Source organism: Phaethon aethereus, assembly GCF_964289735.1.
Source record: "Phaethon aethereus genome assembly, chromosome: 19".
In the NCBI taxonomy this organism is placed as follows: domain Eukaryota; kingdom Metazoa; phylum Chordata; class Aves; order Phaethontiformes; family Phaethontidae; genus Phaethon; species Phaethon aethereus.
The window spans coordinates 3,989,884-4,010,495 of NC_138595.1; the positions used below are offsets into that span (position 1 = coordinate 3,989,884).

General features: G+C 41.1%; 1 protein-coding gene across 1 annotated transcript; it reads right to left on the bottom strand.

Annotated features, from left to right (window-relative positions):
• Nucleotides 1–1,653: 1,653 nt before the first annotated feature.
• Nucleotides 1,654–20,203, bottom strand: RAD51C (RAD51 paralog C; the record flags this gene model as incomplete). Its single annotated transcript, XM_082008395.1, has 9 exons — nt 1,654–1,903; nt 5,564–5,624; nt 8,216–8,276; nt 11,820–11,886; nt 14,211–14,342; nt 17,119–17,252; nt 18,164–18,330; nt 18,580–18,838; nt 20,086–20,203. The coding sequence occupies 9 exons, from the start codon at nt 20,201–20,203 to the stop codon at nt 1,802–1,804; spliced, it is 1,101 nt and encodes a 366-aa protein (XP_081864521.1). The 3' UTR covers nt 1,654–1,801.
• Nucleotides 20,204–20,612: the final 409 nt, after the last annotated feature.

Here is a 20,612-nt window from a genome sequence, read left to right on the forward strand (position 1 = left end):
CTCAGGCAAAATGATTTATCTTGGTATAACAGGATCAGGATCTCAGCTGGGGCTTCTGGATGCTACTTCACTACACACAAAACAAAAAAATCCAGTCAGCTGAAATTAATAGTTTATTGGAGACATGTCCTTACTCTCCTTGCACATGGAAGAACGTGTTGGGGATGTTAAATTGGAACACAGTAAGTGGAGAGAAACGGATTTTTCCATAAACTTCAAACACGTTAGATAGCAGCTATCACTAGTAACCAGCAGTGCTTCTTAAAATATTGCTACAACATCCTTCATGGATGGTTTTCCTTGTGGCTACGTAGGATGTGTGCTCTGCTAGCTCCCCCCTGCTCTTGCACCGCAATACGTAGGAAGCTATTATTCCCAAACGGAGCGCTTGCTTGCTGACATCACACACGGTAGGATCCTTTTGTTTGCCTGTCTCCTGCATCGAAATGTTTGTCTGAGTCACAAACCCCGCTGCCTTTCTTTCTCTATGTCATGATTGCTTGAGAGCTTCTCCCTGACTCAGTTTTTTAAATTTTGACACAGACCAGTTTGCTGCATGGCAATTGAATACTTTTCCTTTCAATATTTTATTATGTTATTTGTATCTAAACACTATAATGATCCAAAAAGCACTGCCATTTTTTTGCAGCTTTTTGAATAGAGAGGTTTTGTGACTCAGATTCATCACTGAATTTTGTTTCAAGGCAAAGTCAATTTAGTGTTACTAAATGAAAAATTAAAGATAGTGACTCCTACAACTTGTATTCTCCATTTAGCCTGCTGGCTGACTTTCCTCAGCTATAATATTACCAACCACCATGCCAGAAAGGTGTCATATGTGTGCATGTGTACAACCACTTATTTGAAGTAATTACTATTTTGCACTGCAGTACCTTTCTTCTCCTCTAATAATCTTATCAATTTGTTTTCTCTTAATAAAAAGAGGACAAATCCCTGCTGTATTTTCAGTGTACATTCATTCTTTAATTTGGTTTAGGTTCTGGATCTGATGGTGCCTAATAAGCCTGGGTTTCCTCTTCATTAAAGCCATGAACAAAACAGATCCCGATTACAGAATCGTCATTCTGAATGCTTTGGTCAAAGAACAACATGGAAGCTAAGAGCTGTGCAGCAGTTTGGTTCAAGTTTGAGTGGTGGTACAATATTCTTATTTACTAAGATAGGAACACAAAATTAACACACTGGATCAAATCTTTTGTCCTTCAGATCTAGTGTTTCAGCTCTGTTGTTACCACTACAAGATAAATGAGAAGTTCCAAACAGTGCTTTGATCGTCCTTGATCAAGGACTTTGCAGCAGGTAAGGGCTAATGCCCCAGTCTGGCACAGCATTTGGCATGCATTTATCTTAAAGCATCCATCAGCAGCTCCCCTGCCTTCTGCCCTGGTGGGAACAGATTGCTGCAGGAAACCTTTTTAAAATTCAGATACACACAAAGCCAGATGAGTGATCAAGACCTGTGGCATTAAATGTACTGTACTAGATGCTTGCATTTCATTGTTTTTACACCCAAAGTAGTAGTTGCATTCTCCACCCCACCCCCCAAAAAAGCTGCAGCCTCTTGTTATAGAAAACATAGATTTTTATTATAAAAGTAAAATTATGCCCTACACAAAGGTATTTCTGGTGAAAAATTTGCATATTGCAATCTTAATGTAAAAATAATGTCCAGAGCAGGAATTTAAGTTAAGAGTCTTTCAGGCTACCTTTGGTTGCATGTTCACTATGCAACTGTTCTCACATAGCACACATTTTTTAACATGCAAATTTTGAATCACTATTACTTTTCCTCTTCTCTCCGTGGCCGTTTGCGAGGGTTCATTTCAGTACCTTCTGCATTTTGTGTGACAGCTGGAGGCTGCACATCTCGGAAGCCATGAGACTGTAAGATATAAGCAAAAATCATGTGGTAACACTTCTACAGATATAAAGCATGAGTAACTAGTTCCCAGAAGATCAGAATAAGGTATGATGCTGTTATTTATTTTAGATGAGCAGCCACAGAACGTTTATAGACCAGGCTAAGCTCAGAACTGCAAGCTTTTCAACACACATGCCAATTAATAACTGTGTGTCCTCATTTTATTTTTTAAGGATATTTTCACCAACCAGGCTATCTTTTTAATTTTACTACTAATAACCCCTATGCATCTCTGTAAATTAACTTATGTTGCCTATTTAGATAAATTAAAAGCCAAATCCTTCAGCCCTTATTCATGCTCCCACAGAAGGAAGGAGATGACTGGATTAGCTGTCTCAGTCATTTTCAGAAACAAAACTGTGAATTTCTAAAGCCTAGGATATTTTTCTTTCATGTATCTACTTAATGAACAGAAAACATCAATGAGACGTTGTAAGAGAACAGCATATCTGAGTCAGTCTCTAGACTGCAAAGACTGTCCCAGCACAGTAATTCATGGGACACAATGGGATGAGAACCTTTAACTGCCAAAAACTAATGTAGAAATAAAAACTAGATGCTGCTACTCAGGAGAGCTTAAAGTGATCTATTTGGCTTAGTACCACTTATATTTTCTGTTCCCTTAGCTCACAATTTAATGGTTTTAAAAGATTTTAAAATACAAAAGATCTGGAAAATCAGTTAGTTAAACATGTCATCAATAGAGACGGAGATACTGAGATGTTACGTGGAGCCTGCAACTGTCTGTCTGCCCATCTCCAGACAAATGCTGTGCAGGGAGCACTGCTGACAGCTCAATGAAGACTCTCACTGCACTGCAGACTTACAGAGGAAAAGGGGCTAATCAGAAAAAGGAATTGCTTTGGGGATCCAAAATGCTCAGGTAGAGACACTGTGGGGATGAGAGCATTTCGGGAAAGCTGACATTTTAGGTTGGTGCAGTGTGAAAAAGCAGGCAGAATTACTATCAGGCATGTGACTTTTCTAAAATGCCAGTGTGTCCCACACCAAGATCAATCCAAAACAAAACCCAATCAAAATGTATTGCTTAAGTCTCCCATCTCTGTATTTCTATTTCTAAATGACTCACCTCACACAGCCTGCTATGTTTTTAAAGGAACAAAGAGCAAGAGGTGCCACAAGGGCAGAATTTGTGCAGTCCCTCTGCTATTATAAGCAACTCAAGTGTTGTTCTAAATAGTGTAATGGGGAATCTTCAAGTTTAGTGTTTCACTGCTGCTTGCATCTAATCTCTGCCATTTCCCTTAGGCACAAAGGTGGATCTCTAGCCAAGAATCCACTTAATCCAGCATGCTAGACGCCCAGCAAAAGCATTCCAACGGTTATAAAGGCCAGAACACAATAAAGTAGGCTGCTTAGTATGGATGTTTTGCATTTAGTTAAAGGCATGTACCTTCTAGGCATAGCCCCTTGAAAATACAAGAATTTTGTATATATTTGTGAAGCTAGTTAGTCGTTTTTAGACGGAGAGAATGTAGCTAACGGAACCAAGGCTTAACAAGGCTCACTGGACCTACAAAGCTTCAATAGTCTACAGTGTTTTCAATTGTTCATTTAAAGTCTTCTGGCGTCTACAGACTGCATCAAGACTGACAAAGGTAGATGACTTTGTTACTTGAATGGTATTCTCACTGCTAGTCTGGCAGACCCTCCACAGTTCAGGGAAATCCTGACAATTCCTACCCAGAATATAGGTCCTGGGCCTCTATCTTTCAGGATCAAATAATCAGGTCACATTACCTGGGAAATTTAGGTGCATCAGATGATCTACTTACTCCCCTGTGCATAAATCAATTTACATTTCTATACTCTGCATTTAAGAATGAACCCTTATCAGCCTGTGAAAGAAACTCTATTTAATTTGATAGGTGTTCCACAGCTTCCATGCTTGCTCAGAGTGGTGACCGACTTGCCAGTATGCTGGAAAGGACACAGCTGAAAAAGAACTAGAGCTTAGTCACGAATTTACACACTTCTGCATCAGCTTACAGGCACTCAACAGCCAGTTTGTCAATGGTACCAAAGTATTTAATTTGCATAAGCCTAAACATCTTTGAGGATCTAGGCTTGAGGAATTTACAATTTTTTCTTTTTTTTTTTGTATGCTGGTTATACATAGATGTGCTAGATCAGATTTGGAAGCATTGAACATGTATTTACATCTTCCAGTTTAACTACTGAGATGTGAATGAGAAATGGTAATAGCAGACTGTTACCATCAGACCTGAATTTCACGAAAGAAACAAGGATAATACGTCTTTTACTTACGGAAACCATCTGCTGAAGCAGCTCAACAGGATTAAGGGAAAAACACAGGGATAATCTTAAATTTTAACTAATCTTTGATTAGGATACACTCTCAACTGTATTTCAAGATTGTGTGCATTCACATCACACAAAAGAAGAGAGCATAGCTGTTTTGTAATGCATGTAAAACTGAAAGGAAAAGGCAATTAAACTAAGACAAAATCCATCTGTTTGTCAGCTGGAGAGAAAGGGCTGCACAGTCACGTGATACAGACAACCTTGGGATGTAGTCCCACTTACCCTTTCAGTCTTTACAGAACTAAGAATATATATGTATTTGCAGTATTTCTTCTGTTCAGGTGAATATATTCAGGACTGAAAAAAATCCGATTCCTGTTCAATAGTTTGAAGATCTCATCTTATGGCAGCATTAAAATCTGCAGGAAATGCTATGGTAACGTGTTTCCACGAGGACACATAGCAAATACTTATGGTATGTACCTATGTATCTGACATTTGAAGATACAAGAATTGAGTGGTGTTTTCTTTAAACCTAAATACAACTTATACTATGTATTCTCATTAATATCTATCTAAGCACTCCACAAAAGAAAATAATCACAGGATTTAACTAGGGATGAGTAAGGACTCTAGCCATAAGCTGCAAGATTCTCATATGATAGTGACAGAAGAGAAAAATCTGTATATGTTGGCTGGTCATAGGGTCACCGCTAGGATGGAGCCATGAAAGAGTTAAATACAACCTAGGTTATGACAGACAATGTACTTAAAGCAGAGATGTGGAAATACGTATGGCACAAAGCACTGGTGAGACCTCTGGAATACCACGTATGATTCTGGTCACCCTTGTCCTAAAAAAGATAAACGCAACTGGAACAGATGCAGAGAAGAGCCGCTCAGGAAACAACCACCTACCTGACAAGGGAGAAAACAGCTTGGCTTATTCAAGTCTCCCAAAATGAAGACTCAGAAAGTGCATGATTGTTCTCTGTAATTGCACTCAGGCCAAAAGTTAACATCAAGGGCAGATAAAATAAGCAGTACGAGCACAAGAACAGATGGGGACAGGCTGCCTGTAAATTTATCTGGAAATCAAAATGTTTTAACTCTTAAGAGGACTAACATGCTGGCTCATTTTTCTAAAGAGAAAAGGTGCAGAATATTCATAAACCTGGAAACATCCCAGTATTACTGGTTACCTTCAGAAGGCAACTGAAAGATAACATTAAGAAAGCAAACAGCATTCTCAGATTTATCTGTGTGTCTGAAAATTTCTTTACAGCTAACAATTCGCTCCCATTTCTGTACCTCCATCCCAAAAGAAATACTAACTGTAATGTGATATGGTATGGTTGACTCCTTCTGACTCGGTGATTTGTACAACGTTGCCAACCTGGTTAAACACAAAACAGATAATTATGATTAGTGAATACAATAATAAAAATTCCAAGTAACCAAATGACCGGACCCAAGTTTTCCCACAATCATGGGTTAGATGACCAATGGAATTCTTATGTATGTATTGTCATATAGGTCATTTAAACTGCGGATGCTAAATTCCCATCCTTATATGACCTGTCAGCTCAAATACAATGTGGACCTACTAAAAGGAGTGAATGATTAGCCTTGTTTCATCACAGTGTTTGATCACACTTTTGGAATAATATTCATTATTAATTAATTCCAAATACCACTTTCTTAAAATGAAAACAGAAAAGGTTTTGAGCACAATTCTTCCCTACTCCGTTAAGCTACCATTTGTTCATTGACCTCTCAAAGTTGGGAGATACCCTCAAGAATTCAAGTACTTCAGCGGGGGGGTTGTTTCTAGAGATTTTGCAAGCCAGTCAATATAACCTACTGGATTGAAAATAAGATGTTCTATTTCTAAGCTTGACCTTGCCACTGACATACAGCATAACCTTTAGAAAGTAGTTTCTCTTGTATCTCTTCTTTAACACTTCCTTGATTTTGTGCGTTTAGACTCTAAGCAATGCATCTCGATTTGTGCTTATACAGCACCTAACTAAATAGAATATGCTTGCATGATGTAGATAGAAGATTGCAAAGCAGCTCAAAAGCAAGGGATTTTTCAACTACTCCCAGGTCTCCTAGTCTGCACCGTGCCCACCTTGCCAAAACTTACACCTACATAAAGCCAACATAGAAAGTGTTCTGCTCTCTGTATCAAGACACCCTGCCAAAGATCCTGTTAATTATTTTTGGGGTTTTTTTTCTCCCTGAGGTGCCATTCTATTATAGAGCACGTAATTACAGCCCGAGGAACACTGCCACTTCATATTAGCTACACAGGGAATTCCTCTGCACATTTAAGTGGTGGGTTATACTTTACAAAATAGCCTAAATCTGAAGCTGCAGAAGCCATGCTTTTATAAACGCTCAGCTGGAGCTCTGCTGCATGCCTCTGACTCAACAGGATCTTTCCTCGCAGCAATGAGCACCCTTATAATTAAGCTCTGATGTTTTCAGTACTAGAGAGAAAGAAAAAGACAGGTATCATATTTGGCCAAAGCAAAACTTTAAAAAAAAAAAAGGCAAATGGATTCTCATGAAATGGTCATCTTTGTGCCTCAATAACATAGTATAAACACAAGAACAACAAAACCATTGTTGTCATCAGGTACAGGTAGTTCATGTAAAAAAGCAACAGAAGCTAGCTATTTCTGCTTTTTACAGATAGGCAGTTGTAATAAGAATTGCTATGCTTCTGCAGGCCCTGCTCCATATTAGGTGCATATTTAGAATAGTAAATAAAACATGTTTGTCTATTTTTGGCTTGCGTTCTGGAACCTGTATCCACAACCTTCCTTGCTGTGTTGCAGAAAAAAAAAAAGCTCTTTACTTTTTATATATAAAATTAACTTTTGTTCACTCTGCAATCATTATGTTGAATGCAACGTCTCTCTTATAAAGGCTGTTAACTAATCAGTAATGTTAATTTAATTCCAAATTAAACAGCCTGCTGTAATCATTCTGCATTGCCTTCAAACTTAGAATTTAAAAAACCAAACTCAACAAGAAAATGTCACTGCATTTCTCTTTCAAGTTTAACACGCAAAACTATGCACAACATTCCAGTAGCACTTTTGTTTGCTGTTTGCAGAAGAGCATCGAATTGAAGCACGGCTTCTTAATCTCAAGGTGCTGCACTGTGATACTATATGCAAGACAAATTTAACTGACCAGGGAAAAGAAGTGTGCTTGCAATATAGTGAAGAAGGGGAAAAAGAATCAGGAAACAGAAAATATCTCATTGCAACAGACAGAACTTCATATTGTTTTCAGAAGGGTCATCCTCATTTCTTTTGGCTTCTAAAATCATCTTCCATAGGTCAGCTCTGCGTTGGGAGTAAACGCAACTCTCTACTTCTCTGCAGGTCATTGTAGCTTGGTATCTGCATAGCTGTCCAGTTTTGCAGAACCATCCTGCTGCATTTAAAAGCAGGAACGTCCAATGGCTGCCACTGAGGTTCAGGGGTCAGTAGGCTACAGCCTGTCCTCCTGAGAATGACTATCTAGGTTGAAAGCCGCCTTTGGCATCTTTGGCTTTGTACTGACTGGGGCCTAAAAGACTAAAGCAAAGAAATTCTACTCTCTGCTTACAAGATGCAGACAGAAAAAAAAAAAGTTCTACTTAGCCACCAGAGCCTAAATTCTTGTGCCTGAGCAACTGCCACTAAGATATTATACTTTGATGAGACATGGCATCTTGTCAGAAAGAAACTATAGCACTGCAGCAAGTTGACCATGGTGAGAAGGAGGAGCATGACAGTTCAGCCCACACTGTCTTAGCCTGAACTAGAAAGCTCTTCCTGAGCCTTGGTAGCCTGGCACATGGCAGACCAATGCCAGGAGTCAAATTCAAATCCCTGCTTAGCCACGAGGGCCAATCTGAAAAAAGATTCTCAAATGTCATGCTTGTCAGTATTATTATGTACCTTACTGGCCTACATGTTCACTTACCTCTGACTGTTGTCCCAGTGAAAGATTAAACGGACAGTAGCAGCATGTCCCCAGCTTTCTCCTGGCAACACAAAATGACAGGCCATTTTATTTATCTCCTGTAACAGCAGCATAATGAGTAAACTAAAGCGAAATTAGACCAGTCTTCCCCCAACAAAAAACAGGATTAAAACATATATACCTTTCTTGCAGTAATGAATCACATCTTTTTCATATGTGCAAGGATTTCACAACTAGTTTATCAAATACACTGAGACAAGGGATAACCTCTGTACTCACAGTGTGTTTTGTAGAAAGCTTGATGCAGTACTTCCATATTTTTAGAAAGATTTTACATATACGTAATAAAGGACAGGTACTAGACAAATCTTGAAAACAGAGGCAGCACGAAGAAAAGATTTTTCTAATTACTGCCTAAGAAGTCAAGTGAGTATGTCTAAATCCTACTTCAAAACTGCTATGTTCTGTCTCTCAGGCATAATTATGAGCAAACATCACTCCCTTTGGGATACAAGCTTTGGGAAAGAGTCAATGATTATTAAAGTATTAAGGGCCCCTGAAGCAGTCTTCTCCTTCTGACAGCAAAATGCAAAAGAACACAACCAAAAGCAAGGGGTGGGGGGGCGTGGTGGAAAGAGAGAAGGAAGTTTGGATTGTTATCCTATTTCAGGGGAAACAGTCCTACTGTTTCAGTTCACACCTGACCACCAGCTCAGCCCATTTATAGACAGTTTTATTGGGTGTTTTCCTCCATTTATCTCAGGAGACAGTCAGTAGTTCATTTTAAACCAGCCATTTTGGTTAAATGCTGTAGGCCTCTCCTATTCACCTGCACACAGCCCTGTAACTTCTGTATCACTTGTTGGTCTCCATCACGTCACCAGCCCCACGTGCACCATGTGCTCTGGTATTCATTATAGCACAGAGAAGAAAAAAAACTATTCAACTGTAATGAAGACCTAGACCCTCCAGGCATTTTGCCAGTCCTTGCTCCACTATGTCTAAATTGAGATTAAAGCTTTTTGGCTATCAGATACGGTTCCAAGTTGGAGATCAAAACACGTTTTACAATAGGTACAAATTCCACACAAGAACGTCTCCAACTCTATTGAATATGCTACTGTAAAATCAGATGTTTCTGAGTTAAACTGGCTGTAGATTAATATTTGACCTCCTTTCTAAATATATCCAGTAGAAATGTCTAGGAACACCCAGCTTAGCTATCACTAGTGGGAAAGAAAGCTGTCCCCTTCATAAAGCTCTTGACTTAATACCTTGCAACATCTGTGCTTCCCCCGCCCCCCCCCATAATTAAAAATTTCCCTTCTGCTAGGAAGCTGAATAGGAGGTTAGAGATTGTGAAATCTTAGAAAAGGCTGTTTCTAGGGCTTACCAATCAATGGGGAAATGACACTATTTAGGGGAGGCAATAGGATGGATTTTACTTGGGGTTTTGCTGCTGACCCCACCCTCAATACTTCCTTTGGCTACAACCAACCATGGAGGAGTAGGAGGTTCTTTAGCATTTACAATGAGACTGTTGAAATAGCATCCCTTCAGAGTGGGTGGTAAAAATCACCTTGTAATCCACCAGCTCAATACTTGCACTGAATCTATGGAATAAATTCACATCAAAATGAAAACAGCTTTGTACCCCTCTGAAATGCTCAATGTGAGATATTGCTATTTAGGATGAGGGGAATATCTCTTGGCTTTTACACTGGTACAAAGTTTCATTTTTGCAAGAGTACACACTACTCAGTTTAACAATACTACATGGTTACATGCACATTCTGGTGAGAGTCACAATGAGTTTATGGTCATATGCGGTTATGTCAAATTAAATGTTTGTAAAAGAGAATATGCACAAGACAATACATGATACATTTGAATTACAACCTACTCTGAATGTCTTCACATTCTTTACTGTCCCTATGGCTCAATAAACACAACACCTCTCAAACACCACTGGCTATTAAAAAAACACAGCATCTATTAGCTTTCTTTGAGTTTGTAGCCAGAAAGGCTGCCAAAAATAATACAACAGAGGGCAAGAGGCAAAAATGACAAAAAGGGTCAGAAACTGGAAGCTGGGTCTTTATCTGCATGCACAGCTCAAAATTCCACATTCTTCACAGTCTTGAGGGAGATGGTTTGTATTTGTTCATTTTATCTTACATCTGTGCCAAATGGTTCAATGCCTGTACATACACTGAGAACATCTTTGCCTTTGTACTGTCCCCTTCTCCCTCCCCACTCCAGAACAAGGGAATCATTACTTAGTTCACAGAAGCTGAAACTGTGGACAGAGAATTTGTGCCCTGTAAGCGCATCATAAAATAAGACAAAGTTACAACCTGAAATAAGATTCAATGCTGAGCTTTTTCTTAATTCGTCTAAATCTCTATTTCAGAAGAATGGTTCTATTTTCCCCTGTGACTGCAGCAGAAGAGTCTATATGAGCTACTCTGCTCATTACAGGGCAAAATGGAGCAGCCTGTAAAAAAATACTTCAACTCACTACGGGTAGGCTGTAGTTGAAGATCCCACATAGAACTTCCCTCTACTTTGTAATTGTAGAGAGCAATGGGTAGAGAGTTCCAGCTCTGCAGCAAATATGAAACGCCTTTGCAAATAACTAATGGAACATGTTCAAATGTAATGGCAAAATAAACAATTTAAACTGTTTTGGAGAGGCAGTGAATGATTCTCAGGGAATTCAGGAAATTGCAGCATAGTTTGAGGTGTGCAACCATTAAGCTGTGTTCTTCTGTTACTGCTTTAACCTGTCCATCACCACATTCCTGCTAGAGGTTTACCGCTCCCAGGTCCATCCCTACGTTTTTTGTGTTATCATTCACCACCCAATTTCAGTCTAAATTACTTGATTTATCAGAGGTTTACTTATTATTTAAATAGCTCAAGCTTACCTGGCCCACTTTTGGCAGAAATGGATTGGAAGACAATCACATAAACAGCTCAGCGAGTATATAGGATGCGGCAGTGACCTCCAGCAGGGGTAGTGGCCTCCTTAGCTGACACAGCTGCAGCTGGAATAGAGGTACCTCCCGCAGCCGAAGATCCTCAGGGGAAGGCTGCAATACATTAGCTGCACGTCTGAAAACCTAGTTACTCAGAGAGTTCTTAGTACCTAGTGCTTCCCCATAAAGGGTGATTCAGTCATCTTAAGGAATACTGAGAGATCTAGTATCAAGTTTAGTATTAAAAATTTTGCTTAAAAAAAAAAAAAAATCCAATAAAACTCTCAATTTGCGAGTTCCCACAATATGAAAATGTCATGACTTTTAAAAATATTTGTAATCCCTTTTCAAAAATCTAACCAGGATTCTAATCTGCACACCGTGTTTGAGTTCAGAATAAAATTTGATAGCTGCTAATTGTAATCACAAGGTTGACAAAGATAAACACTACTGTAGTGTTCCACAATGCTAGCAGTTCCACATGGGTCTAATATTTTCACCATAGATTCTGCTACACTGCATAAATTCAGCAAACAATTTTCACTTTGTACACAATGACAAAAGAAAGGAAGTCATATATTTGAAGATTAACTCAGTTTTAAACTCACAAGATAAACACCTACCTAAAGCAGGTACCAATGTGGATTGGCTTTGTCCAATCCTTGTTGTCATTTGGTTTGTCAGAACCACCTAAAAGAGAAAACAGAAGCAAACAAACAAGAAAATCTCCAGAAAAGAAGCATACCAGTGGGAGGAAGAGAGTGATTTTTAAAAAATCTTTTATTAGTAGTTACTCGGGCAAAACTCTTGACAACTGTAATGAAGCTTCCACGTTAACAGGAAGAAACGGTAAAGGTGCCTCATCTTTTCTTGACAGTCAAAACAAAATAAGAGAACCCTGCAAAATGTATTTTCAGTTTGCATGGAAGGTAGATTTCTTTCATTCAAAAGTTTAAAGAAACCTACATTTCTCCCTTCCCAAGAGATGCAAACTCTACACAACTTGTATATTCCACCATATTTATACTAAATACTGTTTGGATCTGTATTTAGATGCACACGACTTGCACTAGCCCTCTTACAAAGAGGTAACTTTCAGTCACTGGCATAAATGATCTTGGTGGTTTGGTGCTGCTCAAAACATGCATAAACCTAGTGATTAATAGAATTTCTGCACCTTGTAGTCTAAAAATGCGCAAGTGGGTACAATACAAAGCAGAATGAAAGCGAACAGACAGAGCGGGGGAGTGTTTTCGCAGCACGAATCGCTTGTAGGAGGTTCACAGACAGTCTAGGTTAGATCCCTGGTAGAAGTGGGGGTGGGTGAGACAGCAGAGAGCCAGGAATATTAATTGCAAAGTTCATTAGAAATGAAAAATAAAACAAAAAAAGTACCTATCTTAAACCCTAGGGGTTTTCATTGTTTGACATGCTTGTATGATTCTTGCTTGAACAATTAGAAAAGTGTTCTAGAGCAAGAAATTCCACTGAGCATAGGGGGCACGGACCAAAACATTTACATAGCTGAAAGCCCCAAGACATATATTGTGTATTTTAGAGAAGTAACTCATCATACATGCATGATAACAGCCCCAGATAGGCTCCCCACCTCACTGCTGGAGAAAGGCTGCTCTGAGCATCCTAGCACAACCCACTGAGTTCAGCTTTAGAAATGAAAGGAACTAAGCTCCTACCATATTAGAGCATTCAGACTGCCCAGCTTTTCTGCCTGACAAGCAATCTCTGGCACTCCAGATGAATTTAAACTGCTTGCAAGCTACATGGAACTAACTCAAAAACTAGCAAGAGGGACAACTCTGAGCTCAAGAATTTCTGAAGCTCTGTGACTGATCAGTTCTTCAGCAAGCGTTTATTTATCAAGCGTTTGTACTAAACTGCTCACTTGTTCAACAGAAATATGTTATATACATTTCTCTCGACCACAGAAAAAAGACTGTACAATGACAACTGCTCCTGTTCGGGTCACCAGGTACCCCATTTATGAGTGAAAACACTCAGTAAACTGGAGGCTGTGCAAATCAAGCAGTAATGTAACATTCGTCTCCCTTGGTGCCCACAACAGCAGGAAGAAGCTTCATAATTCATGTCAGGGCGAGGGAGAGGGTACGCTTTCAGCAGCAAGCCCAATCGCCTAACCCAGGCGGAAAGCAGAGCTGCGCGTGCTCCCTCCCTTCCTGCAGCTATCAGAGGAAGCACAAGGGGAGGCTTATTTTTAGCAGTTACAAACAAAAGCCAACTGCGTGAGAGAGTTGTGGGTGACAAGGGTTTGCAAGTCACCTGGAAACAGTTACAGGCACAAGCACCATTTTGAGACTCTGTAAGCTCTAATTCCTGAACAATGCTTTTCAGTGCTGTAAAAGACTTGCCAAAACAACTTCTGGAACAGATGTAGCTTCTGAGTGCCATCTGCTGGCTATGAGGCTGCAGATTTGCTGGCCTCCGTATTGGCGTAAATGACGTAGAAACAATGCCCAGGAAGGAAGCTATGGGTTTCCATGGATGCCAGAAGAGCAAGCCAAACTAGCAGATAAAGTGGTTTTCTTCCCTAAGAACAGTTCCTCTGCTAAGGCAGTAGTTTATTTTTAAATGAAAAGTGGAAAATTATGTTGGAATCACTAAACACTCTGATATATTTTAATGTGCGTGCTTTGTAGCTAAAAGTCACCAAAGGAGTATTCCTTGTCCAACTAAATCATTAAAGAAGATGACATGAAACAGCATCACAAATTCATATGCTACCATTTAATTAAGATCCACAGGATGCTTTTAATGCAAATTTTACTTATTTTGGCAAGTCTAGGAATTTTCCACCTTAACAGTTTTGCCTGTGTGATCCGTCTATATTTACTAAGTAAACTGGCAAACACAGACGTAAAGGACATTCTTGCAGTTTTATTTTGCTGTTTACAGACAATCACAAATCACATTTGCTTAATTCTTTGTATTTATTCCAAAGTAGCATCTTTTGTGATTTAAACCTGGCCCAGACTTACCGCTGATTTATGATCATTCGCTATGATGATCAGCTGTTGTGCCAAACCATTCAAAAGCCTTGTTCGAAGTGAGAGGTCCTCAAAGTCATGGCGAAAAGGAAATGCGATTCCATCAACTACCACCAGTCGGACCTAAATGCAGAAAGGAAAAACTACCATTACTATTCTACAAACATGACAAAAAGCAGTAAGGCCTCTTTTTAAGTGCACTAGAATGTTTTATCTAAGGTGATGACAACCTTTTATTTCATGCTCAGATGTGCACTACAGCATAACACCTATTGTCTCTCTACATATATCGGAGAAGATCAGCACTCCACAAGAGTACAGGATAAAGAGCCTCAAGCTCCAAACACACCAGTACACTTGCTAAGAGCAGTACTGCATTATGCATAGATACTAGCTCAGACCATAGCTTCAACAAAATGCCACGCTAAGCTCTCCCATTAGTTAACGCCGGACAGAGCTGCCCTTCTGTTCCCAGTTTCAGAGCTCGCTCACTTACAGCTAGCTGACTTATCTCTGCAGCAGCTGGTACAGAATACAAAATAATAAAGCAGGACTTAAAGACTTGCAGAAGAGAAGCTGGGAAAAAAAAAAAAAAAAAAAAAAAATCATTAAACATCAGAATAGTACTTCAATCAATTCCCCATGAACAGTAATTTATTTCACCTTCTCCCTCAAAAATTAAATCCAAACCAAAATTAGAATACATGCTGTCTGTAGTCACTGTTAAGATAACTAAGCTAAGGCTCCTATCAGTAATCTATCTTAGAAACATGGATTTTAACAGATACTTAAAGTTATTCCAGACACTATGCAATGGAGCCAAGTGTCTATCTTGCCTGAAGATGTTTGCTTTGCTGAATTATTTCTTATGTAGCAATCATTAGCTGAAGCTGGAGCACAATGCTGCTGCTGGGTCATCACCCTCAAGACACTATATAAACATTAGTCTGGGATTTTGATTTATTCTAACTCCATTTCTTGTAGCTGTTTTGATGACCCAGGTTTGTCTGAAATACAGAAGGGAGATGGATAGTCTTACAGTGTCTGCATGTTGAGATGTCACTCAAATCCTAGGTAGCTACAAGTTCTTGCATTAATGCACAAGATAACAAATTGGAAACAACACAAGAAAACCAATTTTCTGTATTATTGATTTAACTAATTACTGGGAAATCGCTTTGTGACTGGAACATACAAGCCTGCAGCAAACATCACTCTGTGAAATGGCCATGGGCCTCCAACTGAAAAAAAAAAATCTTAATTTGAAAATGATTAAATAGTTATAATTAAAAGAAGATATTCTTCTGTTTTCTCATTTTTCCTCCTTCCTGCAAATTCTCTACTATGAGCCTGCACATTTTCCTCATGCATAAATTGACTTTAAGAACAATCAGTTTAACAGCATAAACATGACTCATGCTAGAAAGGACCGTATACAGAGTTATATAACTTGCCTATCAGATGAATATGTCCAGGTAGGATGCAATTTAGTTTATTTTCTCCCAGTTGCACTTGTTATAAGATACCAAACAAGTAGACTTAAGTATTCAAAAGTAGGCTATACAGGGAAAGCTTGGTAACACATACGTTCTCCATGTCAGTTTGTCTCTACTAGCCCTTAAAGAATTAGTTTTATTATGACAAGAATATTTTCTAACACAGTCTTTTTCATATTATTGGTCTTTCTCATATAAATAACAAGATGTCCAAGTAATTCATATTTCCAAATGACACTCTCTACAACTGTCGCTCTCAAAAAACCCCTAAAACCTGGTGGTTTCCTGTGGTCCCAGTCTCAGCTCCAGGTCTGCACAGACGGATCAGACTAATTTTAATGAGAGCTGGACTGCAATGAGCAATCTGTCAAGTCACTTATAGCCTGTCCAAGGAATCACCAGAAGGTGCTACTGTTCTCCTGCAACCTTCAGTATTTCAGGCTCCAGGCCAAGCACAGATAATCAGCACAGATGGTACCAGAAAACTGCAGCCCCATGTTAGCTGTGCTAATGAAGCCATGTACTTTCCACAAGAGCAAACACAACAGGGCACCGCTAGTACCTGGCAGAGAAAGGGAAATACCAGACTACACTAAGCAAAAGTAAGGCTCCCATCTGCGCTTTCAAGAACATAACAGCTTCCAAAAATGGAAATGATACGCAAAAGACGATCTAACTAAACACAAGTGATTTGTGCTCTGCTAGAACGAGGCACAAGTCATCTTCCCCAGATCCTGTTAGGCAGTGGTTTGCTGTGCAGAATCTAGAAATCCAGAAGGGAAGTGGTGAAAATCTGCCTTACAATAGCATTTCACTAAGACACTAGGTACTAGGAAACTTTTTGGCTGTAGTCCACCCAAGAGTCAAGCTGCAGGCTCTGGTTGCTTCTAGCAACAGAAGATGTACTGGAAAGAAGAGGAGAAGTCACTTTCTGGATGCCAGGATGGTGCAGGATGCTTCTGGTACTCAGTGATCTTCTAGGACAAAAAAAAGTGTCACTAAGCCTTTCTGATCCCCCTGCATCATGGTCATCACATGCACACCTGGCTCAGAGACCCTTTTGTAAAGCAGTTTTGTGACGATTCAGAACTCAGTGCTCATAGAAACGTAACAACATGGGGCAACGCAGACCCAGTCCTCGCCTCAAAGTGGAGATTCGGGATGACGGCAGCAGCAGTAGCAAAAGCAAATTACTCTCAAGAGTAATTGGGATGGGAATGAAAAAGCAAACAAGCAAGCAAGCTTTACATTTGTACTCTGGCATCAGCCAATATACTACTGCCAAGCTTGATGAGGTACCAAGGTGTTACTCATGTTACTCTTACTGCAACAGATGATCATCCCTGAAAATCTTCAGTGTGAAGATGAGTGATATCTTCTTGTAAGTCTGCAATAACCCTTACCTTTGAATGCTCTGAAAGAAAGTCTGGGAGGAGGTAGACCTGTGCAAGAAGCTCTGTGTAGTCCCGGCAACGGAAGTAATATATGTGAGAAAGGATACTTTCAAGGGAGAAAGTCTCCAAAGCTTTTAGATGATCTGAGAACAAAGAAAGAGATGAGTCAATGAGTCAGAAGTCCGTACTAGCATATTGCTACTTCCATCATTCTACCAAATTATGCCTTCCACATATAGCAACAGCAAAACCCCAAGAAACAGAAACAGTCAAGGCAAAGAGTGTGGGAAACATACCTTCCATCTGGCTTGAAAGTCAAGAAGGTGGTGAGCAGATGCTATCTCAGCATTTGCACATAGATACACCGGAGCCTCCAAGGGAGTGCTCCAAAAATGAAAAATTTATTTCTGAAAAAAGAACTTCTCCAGTAAATCATTTTCAAGCCAGAACACTACCAGAGGACAACAGTGACTATTAATCATCCATTGTTTAGTGTACAAGCTAATTTAATACGGTGTCCTTTTATCTCTGTTCAAACAGAAGTTGGCTGCATAAAATACTCTGAGTAACATACAAGTTGTGTCAGTATGCCCAACACAATGATGACCAATAGAATAAAACTCGTCATTAAATGCAACTGGATATATTGACCTTATGAAGGAGCTGAATTACAGCTACAGTTTTACAATATGGGGCTTCAGCAGCAACATTGCCTTAAGAAATTCTGCCATTCCTCTTCTCCTTCCCCAGTGCTCTTCCTGTCCCTGCACTGCAGCACATTATCCCTCAGTTTTGCTGACAGAGTAGTGTTTGGGTTTTGCTGTAAATTCGATCATTGAAGTACTATTAAAAAAAAAAAGCAAAAGCCAAAAAAACCCCACATACCTAAAAATCCCACAAATCATCATGTAGAAAAAGAATTATTCTTAATGCTGGCAGCAAGAACTGCTTAAGCCAGCACTGCTGCTGAAACCCTCAAACTGTAACACCACAGCCCACGAGACACTCGTTTCACGCTGCCTACTAGGCAGAAATAAACGACTTAGCAACATACCTTCTTCTTGATGAGCTTCAGCAATAAGCCTGCAATGCTGCACACATGCAGTTGCCATATCCACTACTCTGTCTACCATAAAACTTCCTTCAGTATCGATGAAGATGGCTTCTCCAGCTACGCCCCCGAAGCATTCTGGGATCTGGACGTCTACTGCCAACTGCATACTGCCACGGAAAACAGAAAACAGGTAAAGATGTACATCACAAAGCTCTCCCCTCCCCGCTCACTCCTAAAGCGACATTTCTGCTAAGGAACACGTGGAACAGGAAGCAGTACACCCACTATTCTATTTACAATGCTGTGTAAGAATCAGAGATTGCAGTCATGACAAGAAAAATGAACTCTCTTGATGGTTGAACTAAACAAAGAAAACTGACTCTCAGTTGCACAAAAGTAATCTAAAAATAGAATACCATAGCTGTGTTTTCCCAACACCAGGCGCTCCACAGATCTCGGTGATTTTTGTTAGTTGCACACCGCCTCCCAGAATATTGTCTAGTGCTGAACAAAAGGTGATGATGAAGCCCTGGGCTTGCTCTTCTTCCAGAAGTTCCAGTGCTGTGCACTTTCTGGTGGCACCTGATGCTGCTGCAGTCCTTGCTGCATCCCCGTGACATTCCTGCCTCACAACCTGCAATGCTTCCAGTGCCTCTTCTCTGGAGATTCCAATCTCTAGAAGAGTTAAAATCACAAAACACTACCTTATTTTTATAAATGGCGATTTAGCTAAAGTATGGAGAGGTAATTCAACGTGTTTGACAGAACCTGACCATTCTGCAGTGTAACACAAAAACATTAATCCTTTTAGTGTAACGATGCACGCAGCTTGCCAACATCTCTGCAACTAACGACATGATTTTCAAAAGAACTCAGAGCAGTGATGCCCTGCATTCAGAATTCAGGTGACAGTAAGTGATCTGCACATAAAAAAAAATAATCAAAACCGCTGTTCATAGACGTGCATGAGATCTGGCAGAGCAATTCCCCTACTCTCCACTGAACGTGCTTATCATATGAATTTCATTTGAAGCAAAGAAGGTCCTGTACAAGAAGCCAGGCTGCAGGCAGGTAAGTGACAGTGACACCTACTGATCGTGCTCTGAATTATCAGGGCTATTATTAATTATCAGGGTATTCCAGGGCTGAGCACCTCACGCATTGTTTTTAGATTTGAAACATGGACCGAGTAACTGAGATGAGACACCTGCAAATCTCTGTGTGCCTGTCTGTATAGAGACGTATCTGTGCGGATCTAGCTACTTCACTTTGATCTTCGAGGCAAAACTATTACCACACGTTATCATACATAATAAAACTACTGATAATCAAAGCCATGATACACTTCTTACAACGGCTGTGCAAATCTTATTTTGCCTTCTTGAAAAAGGAAACTTTCTGACTTCCTAGAGGTTTGTTTAAAGCACGTACAGCTGGGGAAAGAAGAGGAATGAGAGAGACAGAATCCTCTGCTTGTTCTTCTTCCGTATCCCATTTACATCTATCACTCAGTGTCATTCTTGTATCGTGGGGTTTGGGGTTGTTTCGGGGTTTTTTTGCGTAGGCACACGTGAGGCATTAAATACTTACTTCGCCCGTTTCCCAAGACTCACCCGAGGCCCCAGTGAGATTTCTCAGGGGAGCTGCCACTTCAGTATGGATCAAGCGCCTTATCTGCCCCAGCTGTGTAATACGCGTTAACCTTTTCCAATAAGTGAAAGGCCGCTCAGGCGCCCCCTCCCCCGCTCCTACGGACGTTTCGCGGAAGCGAACGGCTTAGGCAAGGACTGCGCGGGCGACCGGCCCGCGGGGCAGATGCCCCGCGCTCAGGCGGCCAGGGGAGCCGGCCTGAGGGGACGAGGGCCACCGGGTGCGGAGCTGCCAGCAGCACGGGCGCCCGTTCCCCCCCGCCCCGCCGGTACCTTTGCTCAGCCTACAGGGGCCGGTCTCCAGCAGCTCCTGCGCCGTCTGGAAGCCGGCGGCCACGAGCCTCGCCCGCAGCGCGGGGGCCAGCGGCAGGCTGCCCAGCTCCCGCTGCATGCTGATGGCGCCGGCGGGCCGCGCCGGGCCCCGCCCCCCGCGGGCGGGGGACCGGCCGCCCTTCCTCCAGGCGCGCGCGTCTCGCGCCAAACTCAGGCGCCATCCGCCGGCCGCGCACGAGGCGGGAGGGGAGGAGGCGGTGGCCGCGCATGCGCGCCAGGTGGAGCCGCGAGGCGCGGTGGGATGTAACCGCGTGCCGCGGCCGTTGGGGCGGCGCCGGCGCTGAGGCGGGTGAGGGGGTGCGAGCAGCTTGGGGCTGGAGCGGGGGGCTTTAGTCGTGGGAACGGGGCAGGGGCAGCAAAAGGGCTGGTGGGCCTGAGCAGTGCTGATCTAGGGGTGGTGCTGGCTTTGTGCTGCCTTCGTCTCTTCAGAGAGGCCTACACAGGCTTCGGGGTGTTTCTGTCATGCT